The sequence below is a fragment of the Branchiostoma belcheri genome, unplaced genomic scaffold (genome assembly GCF_001625305.1).
Source record: "Branchiostoma belcheri isolate BF01 breed outbred unplaced genomic scaffold, Haploidv18h27 scaffold76, whole genome shotgun sequence".
Taxonomy (NCBI): Eukaryota; Metazoa; Chordata; class Leptocardii; order Amphioxiformes; family Branchiostomatidae; genus Branchiostoma; species Branchiostoma belcheri.
The window spans coordinates 232,862-252,104 of record NW_017804420.1 but is presented as its reverse complement, the minus strand read 5'-3'; the positions used below and the strand labels follow the sequence as shown (position 1 = coordinate 252,104).

At 42.9% G+C, this 19,243-nt stretch overlaps 2 protein-coding genes across 3 annotated transcripts; both read right to left on the bottom strand.

Annotated features, from left to right (window-relative positions):
- Nucleotides 1-396: 396 nt before the first annotated feature.
- On the bottom strand, nucleotides 397-8,419 carry LOC109485514 (kelch repeat and BTB domain-containing protein 13-like). Of its 2 annotated transcripts, none has more exons than XM_019789203.1 (5): nucleotides 8,240-8,419; nucleotides 3,910-4,889; nucleotides 3,017-3,184; nucleotides 2,391-2,474; nucleotides 397-1,959 (listed from the first exon to the last, which is right to left on the bottom strand). In XM_019789203.1, the coding sequence occupies exons 2-5, from the start codon at nucleotides 4,824-4,826 to the stop codon at nucleotides 1,647-1,649; spliced, it is 1,482 nt and encodes a 493-aa protein (XP_019644762.1). In that variant the 5' UTR covers nucleotides 4,827-4,889; nucleotides 8,240-8,419; the 3' UTR covers nucleotides 397-1,646. The 2 variants fall into 2 exon arrangements, with proteins under 2 accessions (XP_019644762.1, XP_019644763.1); XM_019789204.1 differs by lacking the exon at nucleotides 8,240-8,419 and adding an exon at nucleotides 5,129-5,449.
- A 761-nt stretch (nucleotides 8,420-9,180) lies between these two features.
- On the bottom strand, nucleotides 9,181-17,069 carry LOC109485515 (repressor of yield of DENV protein-like). Its single transcript, XM_019789205.1, has 8 exons — nucleotides 16,866-17,069; nucleotides 16,436-16,479; nucleotides 16,025-16,141; nucleotides 14,302-14,394; nucleotides 13,540-13,703; nucleotides 12,552-12,702; nucleotides 11,786-11,908; nucleotides 9,181-11,256 (listed from the first exon to the last, which is right to left on the bottom strand). Exons 2-8 carry the CDS (start codon nucleotides 16,466-16,468, stop codon nucleotides 11,155-11,157), a joined length of 783 nt encoding a protein of 260 aa, XP_019644764.1. The 5' UTR covers nucleotides 16,469-16,479; nucleotides 16,866-17,069; the 3' UTR covers nucleotides 9,181-11,154.
- Nucleotides 17,070-19,243: the final 2,174 nt, after the last annotated feature.

Sequence of the window (19,243 nt, the reverse complement as noted above, 5' to 3'; positions counted from 1 at the left end):
ATAAGCTGAGTTGCAATCGGTAGGGCTATTTTGTGTTATCTTGCTTTGTGCAATATTGAGAGTCTGCTAGTTGTCCTTCTGTTTAGTAATCGGTGTCCCACCGTAGATCGGAAACAAGCTTGGTGGTTCTGTCATGTGTAACAAATCTGGCGGCTCTTTTCTGAACCGATTCAAGTTTTGAAATATGTTCGTTGTGTTGAGGGTCCCATACAGCGCTAGCATATTCTAAATGCGGTCTAACCAAATTTGTGTATCCATTTTGTGTCACTGATTGCTTTTTGCCACCCAAAACCCACCCAACCATCGAACACCCAACAATCCAAACATCGAACGCGATACTATATGCAGCCCCGGCAAAAAGGAACACGAACAAGTAAGAAGACGCGGCACAATAAGTGTCATTAAACAGTTTTTCTTGCCTTTACATTTCAATAAGATTTCTCTGAGTCATATACATTTTGTACATGCATCTCTGTACAGGATGTGACGCATGTTCTAACCGGATATGACGTATCTGTACTACATAGAACCTGATGTCCTCGGTTTTACGACAATATCATGAAAAGCAAAATACCGTTAAAATTTATATGTAACAAAACTGATTGGAAAATACAAAATACAATACCATTTGTCTTTTTACATGCTTTCCAACATGCTCAACAGCCAACAACAAGTCCTAACAACAACAATAACAACTACTAACCATCAATGAACATCTGAGTTCACATTATTACAAGAACTTGAAGCAATAACATTATGGGTGAAATAAATTGCACAGCAATGTACTTTCAATCCGTTTATAGACTTTTCCTATAATCATAAAACATCATGAATTGTAGTATTCCATATATATATAAATATACATGTACACACGTAATAATTAATGATCATCAATTAAAGGTATCATCTTCAACATAGTTTGTACCGTAAAATTCCAGATCTATATACATACTGTTGGTGGCGTGGAGAACAAAATCTGGCGTGACCACCAGTTCATAAGTTAGAAGCATTTATTTTGAAAGTCGCCAGAGGACGCTACGTTGTCGCTCCGCATTGCACTTTTGAACTTGATTGCAATTACCAAGCCAGTTATTAACGGTCAGTTCCATCCATTCATCCACTGTTCAAATGTCTCATATCTCAATCTTTTGTACTTTGGTGCACCAACATATCTGACCAAGTCTTACTTCTTTTTCTTCTTTCCCACGTAGTAACCAAAGTCGTTACCATCTCTCTGAGAGCTCTGACCTCTCACGTTCACGATCCCATAGCCCCGCCCACCTTCGTCAAAACGTAAAATTGCAAATATTTGACAGGCATGCAGCCACGTTCTCATTGGTTGAACCACTGATTGCCACGCTCTCATTGGTCGATCTGCATTGCATGATGTTGGTCAATTGAAGCTTTTGCGTAGAGACCCTATTTTGGTCTAGATTTAGTTTCTTCTTCTTAGATTAAATAATTTACAGATTCTTTCAAGTTCCTATTTTTTACTTGGGTGAAATCAACACGCTATTCGGTGTCCCTTTTTATAAACCATTGGTGCAAGTCAAACATGTCATTTGTGATCCTCTGCCACGCTAAGGCAAGACAACCCGACCTCCCGTCGGGCTCAGGGCCAGCCCTGGCCCGAGCGCTCCCCGTGGTCACTCCGGTACCTCCTTACGAGGTTTCTTCGGTAGACACAACGTGAAACAGTTAGTCGTTCCACTGCGGGGAAACCCAGCTTTCGAAGGTTGACAGACCCACTGCTCGTCGTCTATAGTGTAAGGTAGAGTCATGAGTTTGTTGACTGTGTAGACCGTGTTGCCTATGATGGCGCTCTTGAAGAGGCAGCCTCTCCGGTTGATGTAGTGGCCCTTCAGAGAGCTCCACTGGTTGGTCGTGACGTTGAAGCAGTCGATCTCACAGCGCAGGAAGTCTGCGTCAGGCCCGTTTCTGATGACGTAGAGCACATCCCTGCAGACACATGGGCAAAATGTGTCACTCAATCTTCGACATTGACAACAATGTACAGTACAGACTGTGCCAAACTTGCAGAGACGGCCGGAAAGTGGTATAGAGATTACATGGTGATGGTGGTGACGCACTCAAGTATTTGACGCCACTAAATAAAGGTAAAGACATTATAAAATGCAAAAGGTAAAACAAATACAGAACGTATACATTACTAACAGAGGGTACAAAATGTACATAAAGAAGAAATGCTTTTTAAAAAACTGGACAGGGGACAAAATAGGAATTGCCGGTTGGGTGGCGTGGACGTGATGACGATGTGTGACTCAAATAATGTTGTCACCTTAATGACTTGAATTGGACGCTAAAACGAGACGCTAAAGTTTCGCACAGGCAAACTACGTTCCCCCAATGTGTTTGCTGACATCCCTTACCTGTAGGACACCATGCAGTGTCCGTAGCTGTGCGTCCTCCTCAGGGTGGCTTTCATCTCCCACCTGTCTGTCCTCGGGCTGTACCTGAAGATGACACAGTGTGAGACAATCGTATTTCTGTTGGCTAAATCCGCAAAGGACGTCGACGAAAACGTAGGCAGCTCCGTGCAATTAAGTGTAGAATGTTATCTAAAAGTCGACTGTGCATGCCCCTGTATTGAAATGTGTTTTGCTGTGTTTAACGGCCTCGCTAAAACAGAGGCAAAATGAGATAGACCAAGTTGCACAACACCGTCAGAGAAATACGTCGGAACTTGTCACAACCGCTACAAGAAATACAAAAAATTCAAGCACAGGTTAAGCGTGTGTAAATGTTCGCATTAGGCATAAGTGTTCTTAAAGATACAATTCCGTGCACTGAATATAAGTCGATATATTCTTTCATCTGTCTGGAAGCCGGGTGAATGAATGAGACTTAGACCCCATTTCCATTAGGATAGAATTGTCCGGATCGAACCAAATTGATTCGCTTTGATCCGGCTTCCATCCGGTTTCATCCGGCTTCGATCCGGCTCGAAGCCGGATCAAAGCGAATCAATTTTAACCTAGTGGGAGTGGGGCCTTACCTGTAGATGTCCGTGGTGTTGGGCGGGTGCCACACGCACACGTAGATGTGTCCTGCGCACGTGGTGGCGGCGTGGTCGGACGAGGCGTAGGGCAGCGGGCTGACGAAGTCCCAGGTGTCTGTGCGCGGGCTGTACACCTCCACGGTCTGCAGGGCGTAGTCCCCGAACCTGCGTGGGATAGTGTGGCGTAATGGTTTAATAGGGGGTTTGGCACAGAATCCAGGGTCCATGGTTCAAACTCACCAACATGCCTCGATGTTGAGCCCCTGTGAAAGGGGTGGGGGTGGGAGTAGGTAGGTGAAAACGAGTACCTAGCTTTGGTTAGGGACGTCCTTCGCCATGGGCATAGGAAGTTAGATAGAGGGGGCCCGCAAGCCCTTTTCCGTAGAGCGTAATCAGCTGTTTTAATTCTATGTAGAGCGTAGACGGACCACTTTAATTCAACGTAGAGCGTAATTGGCGCTTTTTGCGTAGAGCGTAATTCGCCGTTTTATTTTACGTAATGCGTTGTAGCCACTTGGAATTTAACGTAAAGCGTAATCGGGAGGTTTCCTGAGTTCAGTGTAATACGTAGCCAGCTCTCAAAATTTAACGTAGAGCATTGTCGGGACCCCCCCATGCAAGCCCCCAATAGAGATTGGGGAGAGCCACACCTCACGCACGTTTTAAGAACCCACCACACCTTTTGCAAAAGAGTAAGGGCATGCCCCGGTGTACCATGATCCAAATACTATACATGGACTTACTGAAAGTTGATGATTCACTACTGACTCCAGGAAGAATATAATGTGAAATTTACTCTAATTTAGAGGATCATGCAGACCTAAGTGAGTGAGTGAGTAAGTGAGATACTAGTAAAACAAACAAACAAATAAACAAACAAACAAACAAACCTGCCGCCGATCGCGTAGAGCTTGCCGTCTAGCGCTACTAGAGAGAAGGACTTTCTCTGCTGGTGCATGGGGGTGATCTCGGACCAGGAGTCGGCGGCGGGGTCGTAGCAGAACGCCTTGTCCTGCATGGCGGGAAACTGGCTGATGACCTTATGGAAGTCCGCCTGCCCGCCCGTTACGTACAGTTTGTTGTTGAGAACCGCGATACCGCTCGATATCGTGCTGCAGTCGGCGGGGAGAGCCGTCAGCCTCTCCCACGTGTCTTTGTCCTCGTCGAAGTAGTGAATGAGTCGGTATTGGTCGTCGTACAACGACGTCACGTCGACCGCGTGCGTTCCCACGCCCACCAGGTATCTCCTCAACTGCCCCTTGAACCTCTCCTGTTGCTCGTACTTCAACTTACCCATCACTTCTTCCCCGTTCTTAAAGTGGTCCTTCAGGAAACGATAGGCGCTGTCCTCCAGGTCGCTCACCCCGTACACTTCCGAGTAGGTCAGGACCTCCATGCAGTTCTCCGTGTCCAGGCGGTACTTGATGTGCTCCATGACCGAGCGCATCTGCAGGAAGCTGGCGTGGGCCAGTAGCGCCTCGATCATGATCTTCTTCACCGACAGTTTCCCCGTGTAGAGGAAGTCCAAGAGGAGCTCGAACACTCTTCCCGAAAACCCCTCCAGATCCACCTCCTCCTGCTTGCACTCCCGCATCCCTGACTCGAACATGGCGCGGAAGTAGTCGCTCTCGGCGGCCAGCAGGTCCTTGTGGGTTCGGAAGCGCTGGCGGCCGGTGCAGAGCCAGATGTCGGGCCGCCCCAGCCCGAGGTGACTCCCGTCGTACGTTTTGACCAGCGACGACTTCGGCATGTCCGGCTCCTCGTCACTGGAGCTCATGTAGGACTGCCTGGTCAGGTGACCGGCCATGGTGGACGAGAAAACTCCCGATCGTGGATGGAACTACAACCAGATTCTTCTCTTCTCGCTTTACTGAAAAACAACAAAAGAAGAGACTTTGAGGATTAAAATTAACCCAAAAACACAAAATTCAAGATAATCTGTGAATTCGTACACAAGGCCGACGCTCAAGATATACGGGTGAATGGATACCCGATCTCCGTTCACAGAAACACGACAAGTACTTGTCAACACGGTTGGCTGTGTACCAGCCACACAGCTGACCACTGCACGACATTCGCTAATCGCCGTTATCAAGTAATTACACTCACGTCCGAGTTGCCGAATCGCTGCTTAACAAGTACCGACAGACTTAAGTCCGGCCATCCGCTTCTGGGAGACCTCGCGATCGGTGGTGCTCAGTTTTAGTCCGTTGATCTGCAGTGATCGGGACTGGAACTCAGAGTAGGACTCAACTACTATGTGGACTTGTCGCAGGTCTTTTTATATCGCAGGGCACGGAGATGGGCCGACAAAAATAGCAGAGGTATCTATCTGACGTAACACTTGTTTGAACTGGAACAGCGCAGCCGGTTTTAAAGCTGGCGTCCTACATGGGTTTATATGGCGTCATTTGTGGGTATTTGCTAAGTGCTGAAAACCATATACATGCACACTACGGAGATTAAGATACTAATTAGACCGTTTGTAAATAGTACACTACTGTACAAGTGTCTGTCTCGTGGCCAGAGGGTTCGTAGCAGGTTCTTCGACGCCACACATTTCGGACAGACGCCAACACGATCACGTAGCAAACGCACGCGCCATATTTGTGTGTTTGTTTTTGTTTTGCGTCCCTCTCAGAAGGCCAACGATACACACACATACACAGTACACAACATCATGCACAGTCCACGTGACCAGGCGTTATTTGGACAAACAACAACAACAACATCTAGGGGCGAGACACAACACCGAACTCGATATGGCGAACATGGGAAGAATGACAGTGATGGGGTGCTACATTCCCAGCGAGTGTTTCACACACACACTACGTTCTCAGCAGATGACGATGATACATACTGTCTTTCCTAACCAACTTCTCTTTGCATATAACATTTCTCACGAAAATCTTAGGTGTGAGCATAACGTGATATGCATTTTATATGTGTCAGGTCGCGACGTCTTTTTCCGATTTCATATACCTGGCAAGACTCTTGAATATGCTTTGAAACCCCGTGTTATTTTATATGACAAGGATGATACTTTGAATTTGTTATTTGTGTTTTGTTTGTATATGTATAGCTTAAAATCGCACTATTCAGCGAGCCTTTTTAGTTGCCTACAATGTGGTTTTAGCATGTAATATTGTTCTCAATAAACAAATTATTATATTGCTGTAATTATGATCGTGGCCAACAAGATCTTCAGGACGGATCTTATCACAAAAACATTACAAGGTCATGTGAGTGTACGATACGAGAGAGTCAACATCCGAGATTATGAAATACTGACTTCATAACAACGTAACGTGCGTCAGAGGAAGTGATTTGGCATCAGTGTGGCTTTTCCTTGGGCCATCAGCTGTTAGTGATGATCGTATGTTTGTCAACTTGTCGCGTTATCAACAGATGGGCGACTGCCATAGGAGAGATTTATTGCTATTGACATATATTTATCCATTTTCTGACAGTGATATCACTCAGGTTCATTCATATGATCGGTTGATCGTTTCCATGTCATCCCCGTTTTATTTTTCCACTTATATAAAAAGGGAATCCGATACATTATTGATATGAATCATGTTTGTTTACATGAAACCGTGTATATGATCTCATGATCCCTACATTAGCAAGTTCGTTTCAATGTAAGGAGGTTATGTCGACTTTGCTGTCCTCTTAATGCACCTGTCAATGTATTACGGCGGGCTTTTGAGACTCTAGGAAAGAGTAGAAACAAATATACTGCACCTTCTCATCCAATAGTCTCTACAGGCTCTTTGGGTTCCTGATAAGATAATAAGTATTGACCAAATAAACTGAATAAATTGCCACGGTTGTAAGTGAACCGAGGGGATACTTAATTGTAAGTTTTAGTTATTTTCCAGCGACTCAAAGAGACTTCTCATGTAATTTCCTATCCGGGGCCCGGCCGGTCAGTTTGCAGGAGCGAAAGGTTTGATATCAATGATATAAGACAACAAAACAAAAAAGAGAAAAGAACCAATGAAGAGCACTTTTTTGTGTATATTCTTGATATGGATTGTTTATTTTTCATTCACGCAAACAGCCCGGCCGGGTCCCGGTTCAGTGGAAACGTAACTCTGGTAGATACTAATCCAGATTTGGGCGTTTCAACTTCGAGCCAAGTGAACTGAACTGTCTTCCGCTTTTTTGTTTGGTCTGTGTCGATTCTAGCTTCGTAGTAATCTCGTTTGACCTTCGTGTGTTGCGGCTGCCTTGGGCTCGCATTTCTACGGACTTTGTTTTGAAGCCTGTTTGCTCATATATAGCCACGCGGGACCCAGGCGATCACGTAGCGGACTCACAGCTGTCATTGGAAGAGTGCCTGTCTTCTACTGAGGGCCAGAACCAGAAAAGAAAACGCACATCACTAGACAGACAGAAAACGCTGTAAAAGCAGACCATTCCAACATACAAGTCACACATTTGCTAGCTAGGAGAATACTACAGACGCTGCGCTGGTATAGATGTATGGTTGAATAAAATTATGGTATTTTCTGCAGATGACCTCAAACTGGTGAAGGCCAGTTGTTTAAGCTGTGCTTCGACCGTGTAACAGAAAATTTGAGAAACAAAACGCGGTTGCGTCGTCGTGCAAACTTTTAAAATACATGTACATATGGGAATGAAGTTTCGTTTGCTCTAGTACAGGTGTGTTATGCACTGCAATCGTTTGTCGTGCTATGCCTGAAATCCTGAAACTGAGGAAAATGCTGTTATCTACATCTAGCTCTAATTTGTTATAGGGGGTTCGTACGCGTATACGAAATGTCTTTGTTAGCCGAAAGGAAGTTGTCATGGCTCAATTATGTCTGTCGGGAGGCTGTTGCAAGTCGAAAGCCGAGAGGCACCAAGCCGAAAGTGGCGCCCTTCATTTTGACTGGTCCATGTCGAACTTGCTCGCACCACAAGGGGGAATGGTGGAAGTATGTCAGGCGTCTCCGGACCGCAGCCGGCCGGGAACATCCCGTTTATGGCGTGCTTCACAAAACTGACTCTTACCGCTAAACGTTCTAACATGTACGGCAAACCTAAGAACGTATCAGAGATGCATGTCATGACTCATTTGCCGCCAAAGTCATGGCGCAGCATATTGTTTCGGACTGAACATGGCCACCCAAGAAATGCCAATACTTATCCATTGACAGGCATCTATGTTGATATAACGATTAGACTTGCGGTAATTCACTTCACACTCACCTTGTCAATGGACGAAGTTTGAAGCTTGTGTACACGTGAGGGGACGGACATATAAAACGGTTCACTTGTATATTTCTGAGCGCCTCGAGTTTTAGTCAGTGACACGCACCGTGGAGTGGTAAACAACAGGGAGACCGGCTGCCCGGTTTTTGACGTATTTTTGGGTGTTGGAACATGGTTTCTAAAATTAGCGCGCAGCCGGCTTGTCAGGCGATCCGGCTGAGGAATGCCCTCTCTGCCAGGCGGTGATGAGAAGACCGCGTGTGGCGCAGCGATTCGCCGGGTCGCCCGGCTGGTTCCTGGAAATGTGCGCGCCCACTCGAATTTCTTACCTTCTAAAGCAATATACGAGTCTTCACGGAGCCGCTCGTCAAGTTCGACAGTGTTTGTCCGAGGCGCGCTCACGTATTTGCACAACCTCCTCCCTGCAGTTCAAGAGACATTTGCTAGGTGGCGGTTTACAACGAATCAGAGCCACTTTAAGCTGTGGCCTAGTAGAAATATATCCGTCTGTTTAGCAAACAAAGGATAACGCTGAATGCTTCTGTGCATTAATGTTAAAGCTTTCACTTGATATACCATATTCTATTTCCTTGTCATACTCAAGTGAGATTTTGTCGTTACCATAGTCCTCTGACCAAATTATGCTTCTAACAGAAATAAATAACAAGACTTCTGCGATCTCATACCTTCACCAAATGATGTTAACGTTTATGACTGCTGAAGTATAAAGGTCTGTCATTCATTACTAGTATACAAACGAAACCCTCATTTGCATGTATCAGATGATCTTATTCTCCACAAAAAGAAAGATACAATAGTAGTACTCTGGCATTTCCAGTAAACACATAATCAAACTGTATTTAAAGCACTATAACCTCCTTGATTAAAGGTAGAAAAATGCATTACCCAATATATATATATCTGTGTTGCTGCTTTTCCTCAAATGATACATTTCAGAATGTGGCTCACAGCATCAAATTATGGCAGATCTTTGTGACATTAAAGCTTCCTGGTTTTCACACACCTGTTCGATTGTCAAAAACTTTTAAACTGCATTTGCAAACAAGATAAAACAAATTGACTGCATATTGGTCAATACACCACAGGATAGTTAAGCATATAGATATTGCAATAATGTGCATCTAAGCCACAACTCCTAAGCTGAAATGACAGAAAATGTCAAATGTAACAGGCAACCCTGTAGACTTTTTAACATCTATTACTTCCAGTGAATATGTCACAGAATACATCACACCAAAAAAATTGAACATTTCTTTGGCCCAATATATATATACTACCAATTTTGATTCTAATTTAATAATACTCAGGAATTTATGCTAAGAATCTTCAGATTTGTTTGGTAACTACAGTAAAATCTCAACATTTTTCACTAACATAGCCTACTTGTCAATGTAGCTCTGTGACATCATATTTGGTCCTCACAATTTCCTTAGCATTACATATACACTTGTCCGGCAAAGTAGCTTAAAAGTTGTCTGTATCTATCATCTCATTGTAAAAAATACAATTATGAAAATTTTCAAAGTGGATCTAAATTTCATATCTAGCTTCATTTACATCATAAAATCTTTTAATCATAAAATACTTTGATACAAAGAAATGTTGTCAAACTTCTAAAAATATTGTATCTAAATCAATAAAGGCAAAACAGCCATTGAGATTCATAAAGTAGTAATTTAAGTACAATTGTACCTTGAATAGGATTTCATACAATCTCATAAATTCACTGCATTTGAGAATAACTTCTTCTTTTACTTTGGTTACATCATGAAAAAACAATTCGTGGTTCAAATTTAAGGTAAAACTTGAATTTTATTGCCTGTCCCTTTAAGTCTGTATTCAGGAGCCAATCCTGGTTGTTTTTGATTGTCTCAAGACACTTAAGCAATACCCTTGACCTTTTGACCTCTGCATCTAAGACATCCCCCAACCATGTCCAGGACATTCTCCTTGTGAATTTCTTACGATTAACTCAAGATAAATTTTGACAATGTGCCATTGAGACATTTTTTTCCATTTTCTGATCTTGATTGAGATATAAACCTTTATAAACTTTAGGCACTATAAACTTATAAACTTTAGTTTCTAGATAATCTCCAACAGTGCCCAAACAGAGAAAGTACTGCATTTTGTGCTAAGAAAAATGTTTACACTGTTCCATAGACAGTTTTTCCACTTTCAATCTTAAGATAATTAAAACCTTTGAAATTTATGTGATTCTATTTTTTAGAAAATCTCAATTGGGAAGTACCAAAGAGGAAGTCACTACCCGAACAGAGAAAGTTCCACAGTTCCTGTTAAGAAAAATGTTGACACTGCGCCATTCAGACAGTCTTTCTATTTTCCTTTCTTGATTATAAAGATTATTAAAACTCTAGATAATCTCCGACAGTACCATGCAAACAGGAGAAGAAAAGTACTGCATTTCCAGTTACGGGCTAAATTTATGATTGAAGTGATACTTTTGATTCAAAGATTAGAAAACTGGCTCAACAAGACAAATTCTTGGCCAAAACTTTGGTCTTCCTCAAAGTGCTTAATATGCATGTGCTATAACCCACTTAACTATCTGACACCTCTGAAAATGTGATGTCAGTAAAGGGTCAGAGGAGCTAGGGAGTCTGCATAACCCTTGACCTGGTTGACCCATGTCTGATCTCAACATTTCTTGAAGGTCGCACACCTGTTTGATTGTCAAAAAAGTTTTGTCAAACTGCATTTGCAAACAACAGAAAACAAATTTACTGTAATTGTTGACACATCTTGTCTGTCTAATAACATAGATAGATCCTGGAGAAAGATGTCTCTACTACAGCCATGCTACAGTTCTGGACACCTGTAGATGATTGATTTAACATAGATGAAAACTATCGTGCGGCTGACTTGCGGCCTTATGTTGCGTCTCTGTACTCTGCCTCCAGGTCGGTGGCCTGTGTGAGGAAGGTGGAGACTGTGGAGCCGGTGCTGATGTGGGGCGTACTGGCAACCAACACCTGCAACAGAGTACATATGTCAATATCATCATCATCATCGGTCAACCATATTGGTTGGTGTTACCCCTCTTTACCATTAGCACACAAGATGGGGGTGCGCCATGTCTATGCTGGTGAGCGGCAAAACAAAACAAATATTCAGGATGAGGAAATTCGTCCGATATTGACATTTCCCGACATTTGTTAGCACATTTTTGTCATCATTCCATACTTCAAGCGTGCGAAATAGCCCCCAAAAGAGTTATGTGAGGTGTCTCTATTTTTTGGGTTCCGCCCAGCAATACCTAGAACCTGAGTATATGATTAGCAACTGTTTTTCGTCAGCAACATCGCATTTTTGCTTCACAGATATCAGTACACTTTGGAATAGGCTTGACTCAAGTTACTGTCAATAATGGTACATTAAAGGAATTGAATTGACCAGCAAATTGACATTGAAAATCCAGCATCTTCTGCCCTGAAATTAAATTGGATGCCTTTAATCTAGTACATACTACGTCTCCTAGAAAGCGACTACATGTACTAGTACCTTCCTGTAGCCAGGACAAGGGTGCAGCTGCCCAAACTGACACATGCTGCAGGAGTGGACGTTTCGAGTACGCAGACGGGGACCAGGCTGCCGTGGCCCGATACTGCCCTCTGTGGGATACACCTGCAAGAACAAAATTACACTTCTGTCACAGTGTGATGGCTCTACGCTCTACGCTAAATTGAGAGCAGGCTACGTATCACGCTGAATTAAAGCCTCCCCATTATGCTTTACGATAAATTTTGGGTAGCTACAATGCATTACATGGAATTAAAATGGCGAATTACACTCAATATGTATGGGCTAAGTGTAGAAGACACAAAACAGACTAAAGTAACAGTCACACAAGCAACTGGATAGATTTTTAAAATGGTCAAATGTTTCAGGTAGCTTCCACTGCATTTTGTAAGTGACTGGCAAAGTGGCATCTCATTACCTGCAATAATTGTCTAACCTTCCTTGACACAAATCACAGTTCTGTTCAACCACCTGTTATTTCCTTCATTCGTCCATTCAATGATTTATCCTGGTTTGTTCATTTAATCTTCAAACTCAGTGTACAAAATGCTTTTTTGAACCAGGTTGCCCAGTGGCAAAGTTAGGTTGCCCATCAGAATTTTAGGTTGCCCCACCTATAAGTTACTACATTCCTCAAATTAAGTAATGTTACATACATAAGCCTTTGACGATATTTCTAACAGCCTTTAGTTAACTGATACTATTATAAATTTTGCACGCTGTAACTAGACTGCCATGTTACCCTGACCTGTACATTCTTGCAGTTGTGGCAGTCTGCAGGCTTGTTGTACTGTGCCCAGCCTGTGAAGGTGTTACCACAGTGCTGGCAGGTAAACTTGCCGATGCCATACTCCTGGTCCTTAGGAATGGGATTGTACTTCACATGGCACCTGTTACACCTGGGTCACAACAAAACAGTGCATGGTTACCACCTTTATAGACAAGACTGGCAATGAAAACATACATTGCCATGGCGACGGTGGCTGCTGTTAGGGTTATTGTTTGCATGGCACTGCCGTCATTTCATGATTTTGAGGAACACTTGGTACAGATACAGTGCACCCTTGAGTGTATAGTGAACAAGGCACGGAGTCACAGAAAGTAGGGCCATCCGGGACAGACAGGTCTTCCCAAGGGTTTCCAGGAATGTGGGCATAGATGTGGGTCAGAGACATGCCTGTGGACATTCCATGCCTGTGGACAAATAGCCTGTACCATTCCTAGAATTCTTGCAAACTGCACACAATATTGTGCCATTAGGCTCCTCCCTGAGACGTCGCCAAAAAATCTTTCCTCAATTTTTCAAACGAATATGCAGTACTGTAACAAAGAATGGATTGGCAGGTTACAACAAGACACGTGTTGTACCATAAAATCAAAACATAAAAACCATAAACAATCTTTTTTACAAACATTTAACAATAATTAAAGGTTGGCAAACTTTGCTTAGCAATATTGGGTGGTTCTTTTTTTTTTTTTAATTTGGTACAATCAATGATATACCTGTGATCGGTGGGGAAAAGACTACCAAGACTGAAGGTGTGATATGTTGTTGGTGGACTGAGCCACTTCCAAGAAGGGGGGTTCTTTCATGACCCAGAACAGACCATCCAGACCCAATTTTTCGTCACCCCTGCATCACTTTTGGGGGTGCCCAGAGAATGTCATCCATATAATCAAATCTTGTATGGCCTTAGCGATTAAAAAAGTGATTAAAAATCAGTGAGAACACCTACTTGGACACCGGTTTGTGCTCGAACACCTTTTTCCACCAGGTGCTGTCGCACGGCGCACATCCGAACTGTCTTCGCTCCACCAGCTCCCTGTCGTGTCGCCTCAGGTTCTCCACCGTCAGCGCCGAGACGCCCTCGGGGAGGTCCGCACTCGCTTGGCGTCTGTCCTGAAGTCGTGCAAACATTACGACAGATAAGAGGGTCTGCATGGGGGATCCTGGCAACTCTTCTAAGTTTTAGGGTTAATTCCTGAAGTCAGCAAAGTTTGAGCAAACATTATGACTGAGAGGGTCTGCAGGGGGGGATCCTGGCAACACTTAACAGTAAATTTAGGATTGTTGACAATGCTTAAGGGTAATTTCCGGAAGTCAGCAAAGTTGTGCAAACATTATAACACATAAAAGGGTCTGCATGGGGGATCCTGGCAGCACTTTATGGTAAATTTTGGACGGTTGGTGATGGTTAAGGGTAAATTCCTGAAGTCAGCAAAGTTGTGCAAACATTATGACACATCAGAGGGTCTGCATGGGGAGATTCTGGCAACATTTTATGGTAAATTTTGGACAGTTGGCAATGATTAAGAGTTAAAATTCAGGAAGGCTGGGCAAAAACACTTGATGGTATATGAAGTTTAACGTTTTCAGAAATACTTGTTTTGCATTCATCATAAGGCTGTCTGACAAAATTAGTCTGCAGACACCAGACGATCAACCCCCAGCTAGTGTTGCTGCCACAGTTTGCATGTCCCTCTGCTTGAACACTTACCCTGGTGAGTCGACGCTGAAGCAGTGCGATGGCTATTTCCACATCGTTCGCTCGGCCACGCATGAGGAAGTACAGGGTACCGTTTGGCCGTTCCTGGAGAAAACAAACATCTATGAACTGACTTCACAACTTTGTACAAGATGGTACATTGCAAATTTTCTTACTCCAAACTTGTGAAAAAAAGTGACTAGGAAAATTCAATTAATATACTTCACTGAATTTGGGTACGTGACATGCCAGTGAATTTCCAAGTAAAACTGAACTAACTGAACTGAACTGACCTGACCTGACATTCATTATCATTATTCATGACCACGAAGAAACAATTCTACGATTAAAATCAAATAACCTACCTACATGTGCATATTTTATAGGTCCTGGAGTGGTCTAATTTGACCGCCTCAAAATAAAAAAGTCAAACACAATAAATGTAGTACACTAAAGGAACACTGTTGTATTTTTCATCACTATTTCTATGTTACATGTGCTTGCAATTAGCCTTAAAGTTTATGGATGTATTTGCAATATGCTTATATGTACAATATATATTCATTATGTTTAGGCAGCTTGCTGTGCTTCTGTACCTTGCTGTGCTTCTGTACAGCAAAAGCTTCACAGGCAACGCTTCGATATTTAGCCTGTTTTCTGTCTTGCTGATTACAAACTCAGTTTTCTGATTGCTACTGTTCTGACACCTGCTCACTTCCTTACCCTTGTGGTACTAACATAGTGATCAGTCAGAGTAAAGGATGCAATCAGCGCAAATTATCAATACAAACATGCCGCCCAAGACGCCAGTTGTGGAGGATACCCCCCACTGTTACACTACTCCCCCTTTTCTTTTCAAAGGGGGAGTAGTTTTCAAGATTCGTCCTCAAATCTTCCGAATTCGACATCCCTGGAGCAGCACTCTTTGCCAGAACTCCTAGGGCTGGTGTGGGAATCACTGTAAGAAATGGGCGAGCAGTAGAAAGCACTCTTTGCCAGAACTCCTAGGGCCGGTGTGGGAATCACTGTAAGAAATGGGCGAGCAGTAGAAAGTCTGAAACATATAAAAACCCTCCTGGTCCCAGGCCTGGGTTCGAACCCACGACCTCCCGAGCACCAGCTTCAGACTCCTCTAACCACTCGGCCGAAAAGGTCTAGACCCATCGGCCGGGTCAGTTGGTAGCGCCAAACCCCCCACTGTTACATACTGATAAATGTTTTGACCTCAAACACATGTACCTCAGCTTTACGTCCCATCCAAGAGGACATCCCTAACGGACGCCAGGTACTTATTTGCACCTGAGTTGAGTGAAGAAATAGGTGTAAAGTGCCTTTCCCAAGGACACAACCCTGGGGCCTGCCAGGGATTTGAACCCAGAACCATCAGGTTCTGACAACCCTAACCACAAGACAACCTTGTTATAACACACTAGCTTAAATGGTCTTCAATATTGTGTGATAGATGACTGAAAGCCTGATTCTTTGCTTTGTCTCATAATATTCGCTTTCTCTATCATATAATCAACTTTCCTTGAGCTATAAGAAACCAAGACACTCATCTAAAATAAATATACATGTACCATCAATTACTTTTTGGCAGATTACAACTTACATAAAGAGTATGGAGGACATCTATAAGAGAAGAGAATCCATTTCCTCATCCATTATATTTGGCAGTACTAGAGAAGTAGAAGTTAGGACAACTAGAATGATTTACAACTATCTGCTGACTGACCTGATACTCCATGTTTGCAATGTTGTGCTTGATTTTGATTTCTCGACAAATCGCTCGGATCTTGTCACCAGCTCGTGGGTCCTCATATCGTTTATACTCCTTAGCGATGTAAAATGCCTGAAAAACAGGTGGGAGAAGTACATGTAATCTTTTTAATGTGGCTCATGTTATACTCTCGTGTCAATAGTTGGTTCTACTTATCTAAGAACCAAAAAACTTTGTTTCCAATAAAATCAACAGACAGTAAAATCTTAAAACTGAATGATACATATCTTCTGCATGCAGTAATTTATTTCTTGCATAAAGGAGAAATGTCATTAGATAAACAATAGCAATGTCATGTATTACAGATTTCTGATTGAAAGTACCATATTCATATTGCAGATTTCTGATTGCGATTATCATATTCACCCTTTCAATCTCTGCATTTGCAGGTTGTGCCATCTTGTTCTTTCCTGCAAAAAAACAACAAAATAAAAACATTTAATATATATCAATACACTATAACATGCTGCAGAGCCCAGAATATTTCTCAGTTATTTCACAGTTCATCTAAAATGTTGTTATTCTACAACCTGTTAATCAGCAAATGATCACGTGACCAGAACTTGAGGGGGCTAATTAACATAATGTTGCTGTTCTGTGCCAAAGTTCAGGTCCGATGTAAACCGTATAAACAACTTTTCAGAGCAGTCAAAAGAGTCACTCTCCTATCACTAATACGTGTCTCGTACTGTTAACAGGTGCTACATGTAACGCTTATGTATAGCTTCTGCAACCTGTGTGTGTTAATTTGAGGTAAAGTTAACGTTAAAAGGCAATGTCCATATGGGAAGCTTACCTCCTACTTGTTCTATCCCTAAATCCGTGCGCTATTTCTCCTCAAGAATGACCTCTTTCTACTTGACAGAGACGATCCAGCGGGATCAGACTGAGGTTTTCTTTATTTAGGTCGAGCCGCGGCGAAGAAGACACACAAACTTCCTGCTTCCTTGCCTGCTGAGCTGGCGACCTTTCACACCTGCGCCGTGCGCAAAGGGTCAGAGGACGTTGACCTTGACTTTAAGTTTTTTTTGCTTCATCAAGCAGATGTCGGGAGAGGAAACTTTAGATTTCTTGAAAGGATTGTGTGTGAGGAGGGTGGGTTGCCGGTGGAAGGGGCAAATTGGAGAATGATACGACCCCCATCTGCTTGGAGTTCAAAGTTAGCGGTTACAGGTTGACGCCAGGAAGCGAAGTCGGACGGACCAATGTGGTTCATTGGAGGGGGTGTGGGCAGGGTGTGGGCATGGCCTGGTGACTTCTTCCAAGGAAGGCGCTAAAGGGGATGAGCTAGTTTTCCGTTGGCGTTTGTAAATTTCTTTATTGGTGTGTTTGTGAAGTAGTGAAAAGTTACGAAGTTTGACAACAATCAAAACGTAGAAATGCAACAAGAAGAAACAGGAAAATGCCAATGCGTGACGGACATGCAGTCACTTTCCTTTTGGTCAAATTGCTATAATTGCAATTCTCTCATTGATTAAACTGCTAATTGTGATGGGCAGTACGGATTGGTCTATTGAGGCAGGTAGCTTGAGCTTTTGTCACCTCTGGACAAAGGTGGAAAAGAGAGACTACAGAAATACAGACGGTCCAATTTCAAAGTCATCTTCTTCATGTTCGAGTGACGAAACTTTCTATCGTTAGTGAAGCTGAAGAAAATTGTCTGGAACTAATCTCCGTATTTTATCCATTTACTAGAGTTTGAATTGTCTGCGAATATGGTTTACTTGGATGTCTAACCTTCTTCAACGTACCGGTCTCATAAATCGTCAGTGTGAATATACGTTCAGCACCAGGGACAGGACTAGCACGAAGTCACTGGGAGGGGTGTTCGCGACCATAAGGTCAATGACCTGCACCAGACGTCTGTCACCATGGTAACTGGGAATTGTCACCTTAGCACTACACAGTGTTTGTAACACGAAGGAGATTTGTAGAATGTCCTTGGTAACACGTGTACAGGCAGATATTGTACCTGGCCCCTTTTTAACCTCTCAGTCTTATCAGTGTTAGATTCCATTTCTTCATTTGCCCTAGCCCGAAATCCGGCCGTTACTGTAGTGTTAGCCATGTGTTTCCTCCTCCCAAAAGTCGCTCCCCGCCGATATAGCTAACAAGGCTGGATTTCAGGCTACCTTTGCGCTAATTGGGTGGATCCGCCCCCTTACTAATGTTTACGTTACGGTTCACCCGACCAGGCTACGAGATAAGGAAAGACAACACACAGTTAGGTAGACTTATCAAGTCTATTTATTCATTCATATCAATAATAACTGTCTCAATCATCACAATGCAACAGTCTTATCAATAGACTTGGGGGTAAAAAATTACTTTTATAATATTTACAAGTTTATCTTTGTTAATAGTCTCTATCAGTCCCTTCTTGATAGTTGTCAATATCTACGAACGTATCTCCTTGTGAATACAGAAATTAATAATCAAACATTTTGGCAAATTTGTACCGGTGGAGACTTTTTTCGTCCAGACTTGGCAAACCAGACTTGGCAGACCTCTTTGGCTCTCGGAAAAATACTTTATATACTAGTATAACGTTAAAAGTTATAATAGTGGTAGAAATTGGCTGAACAGTACCTCAGATCTTGCAAAGGGTTGCCTATACATGTATGTTACTCTATGGAACTCCTATGGGTAGTAGTCTATTTGGGCAAGATCTAAATCTTCCAGCAAGTCAATGAGTCTGGTATAGACTACTCAAGAGGTGTCTAATAGCACGTGCTGCCACACGTGCATGCAGCTGATCACGCTCTGTACACGCGTCCATCACGTGAACAACCGATCCACCACGTGAAGTCGTCAGCTTGCTTTGTTGTCATAATCCACAGTGTTGTCAATCAAAAGTTAAACACCGCCCATTCCCCAGAGTCCAATAATGACTATCTAATTGCTAAAGTAATACATGTAGAATCACAAGAGGTAATGCATTCTATGACCGCCCAAGCAATCTATTGGAGTCTGATAGAGACAAGATATGGCTCACTTTTAGCACCAATGTACACCAATGATCCATTGCATTGGTCTTGTTTATAAACGTTGACGGATAACAAAATATATTAGCAGCTTCCGTAAATTTAGCCATACAGTAACGTTACCTGTCGTTTGTCAACATAATCTCCAAGCAGATCTTTTGGTGGCTGCAAGACAGTAACACTATACAGT

What these genes read in the sequence shown, in the direction of transcription:
- LOC109485514 (XM_019789203.1), bottom strand. Translation starts at nt 4,826, where the DNA reads ATGGCCGGTCACCTGACCAGGCAGTCCTACATGAGCTCCAGTGACGAG. An exon ending in AACACCACGGACATCTACAG is followed by an intron (nt 2,475 to 3,016) that starts GTAAGGCCCCAC and finishes TGTCATCTTCAG; the next exon opens with GTACAGCCCGAGGACAGACA. An exon ending in CACTGCATGGTGTCCTACAG is followed by an intron (nt 1,960 to 2,390) that starts GTAAGGGATGTC and finishes ATGTGTCTGCAG; the next exon opens with GGATGTGCTCTACGTCATCA.
- LOC109485515 (XM_019789205.1), bottom strand. Translation starts at nt 16,468, where the DNA reads ATGGCACAACCTGCAAATGCAGAGATTGAAAGG. An exon ending in CAAATGCAGAGATTGAAAGG is followed by an intron (nt 16,142 to 16,435) that starts GTGAATATGATA and finishes CCTGTTTTTCAG; the next exon opens with GCATTTTACATCGCTAAGGA. An exon ending in TTCAGCGTCGACTCACCAGG is followed by an intron (nt 13,704 to 14,301) that starts GTAAGTGTTCAA and finishes GCACGACTTCAG; the next exon opens with GACAGACGCCAAGCGAGTGC.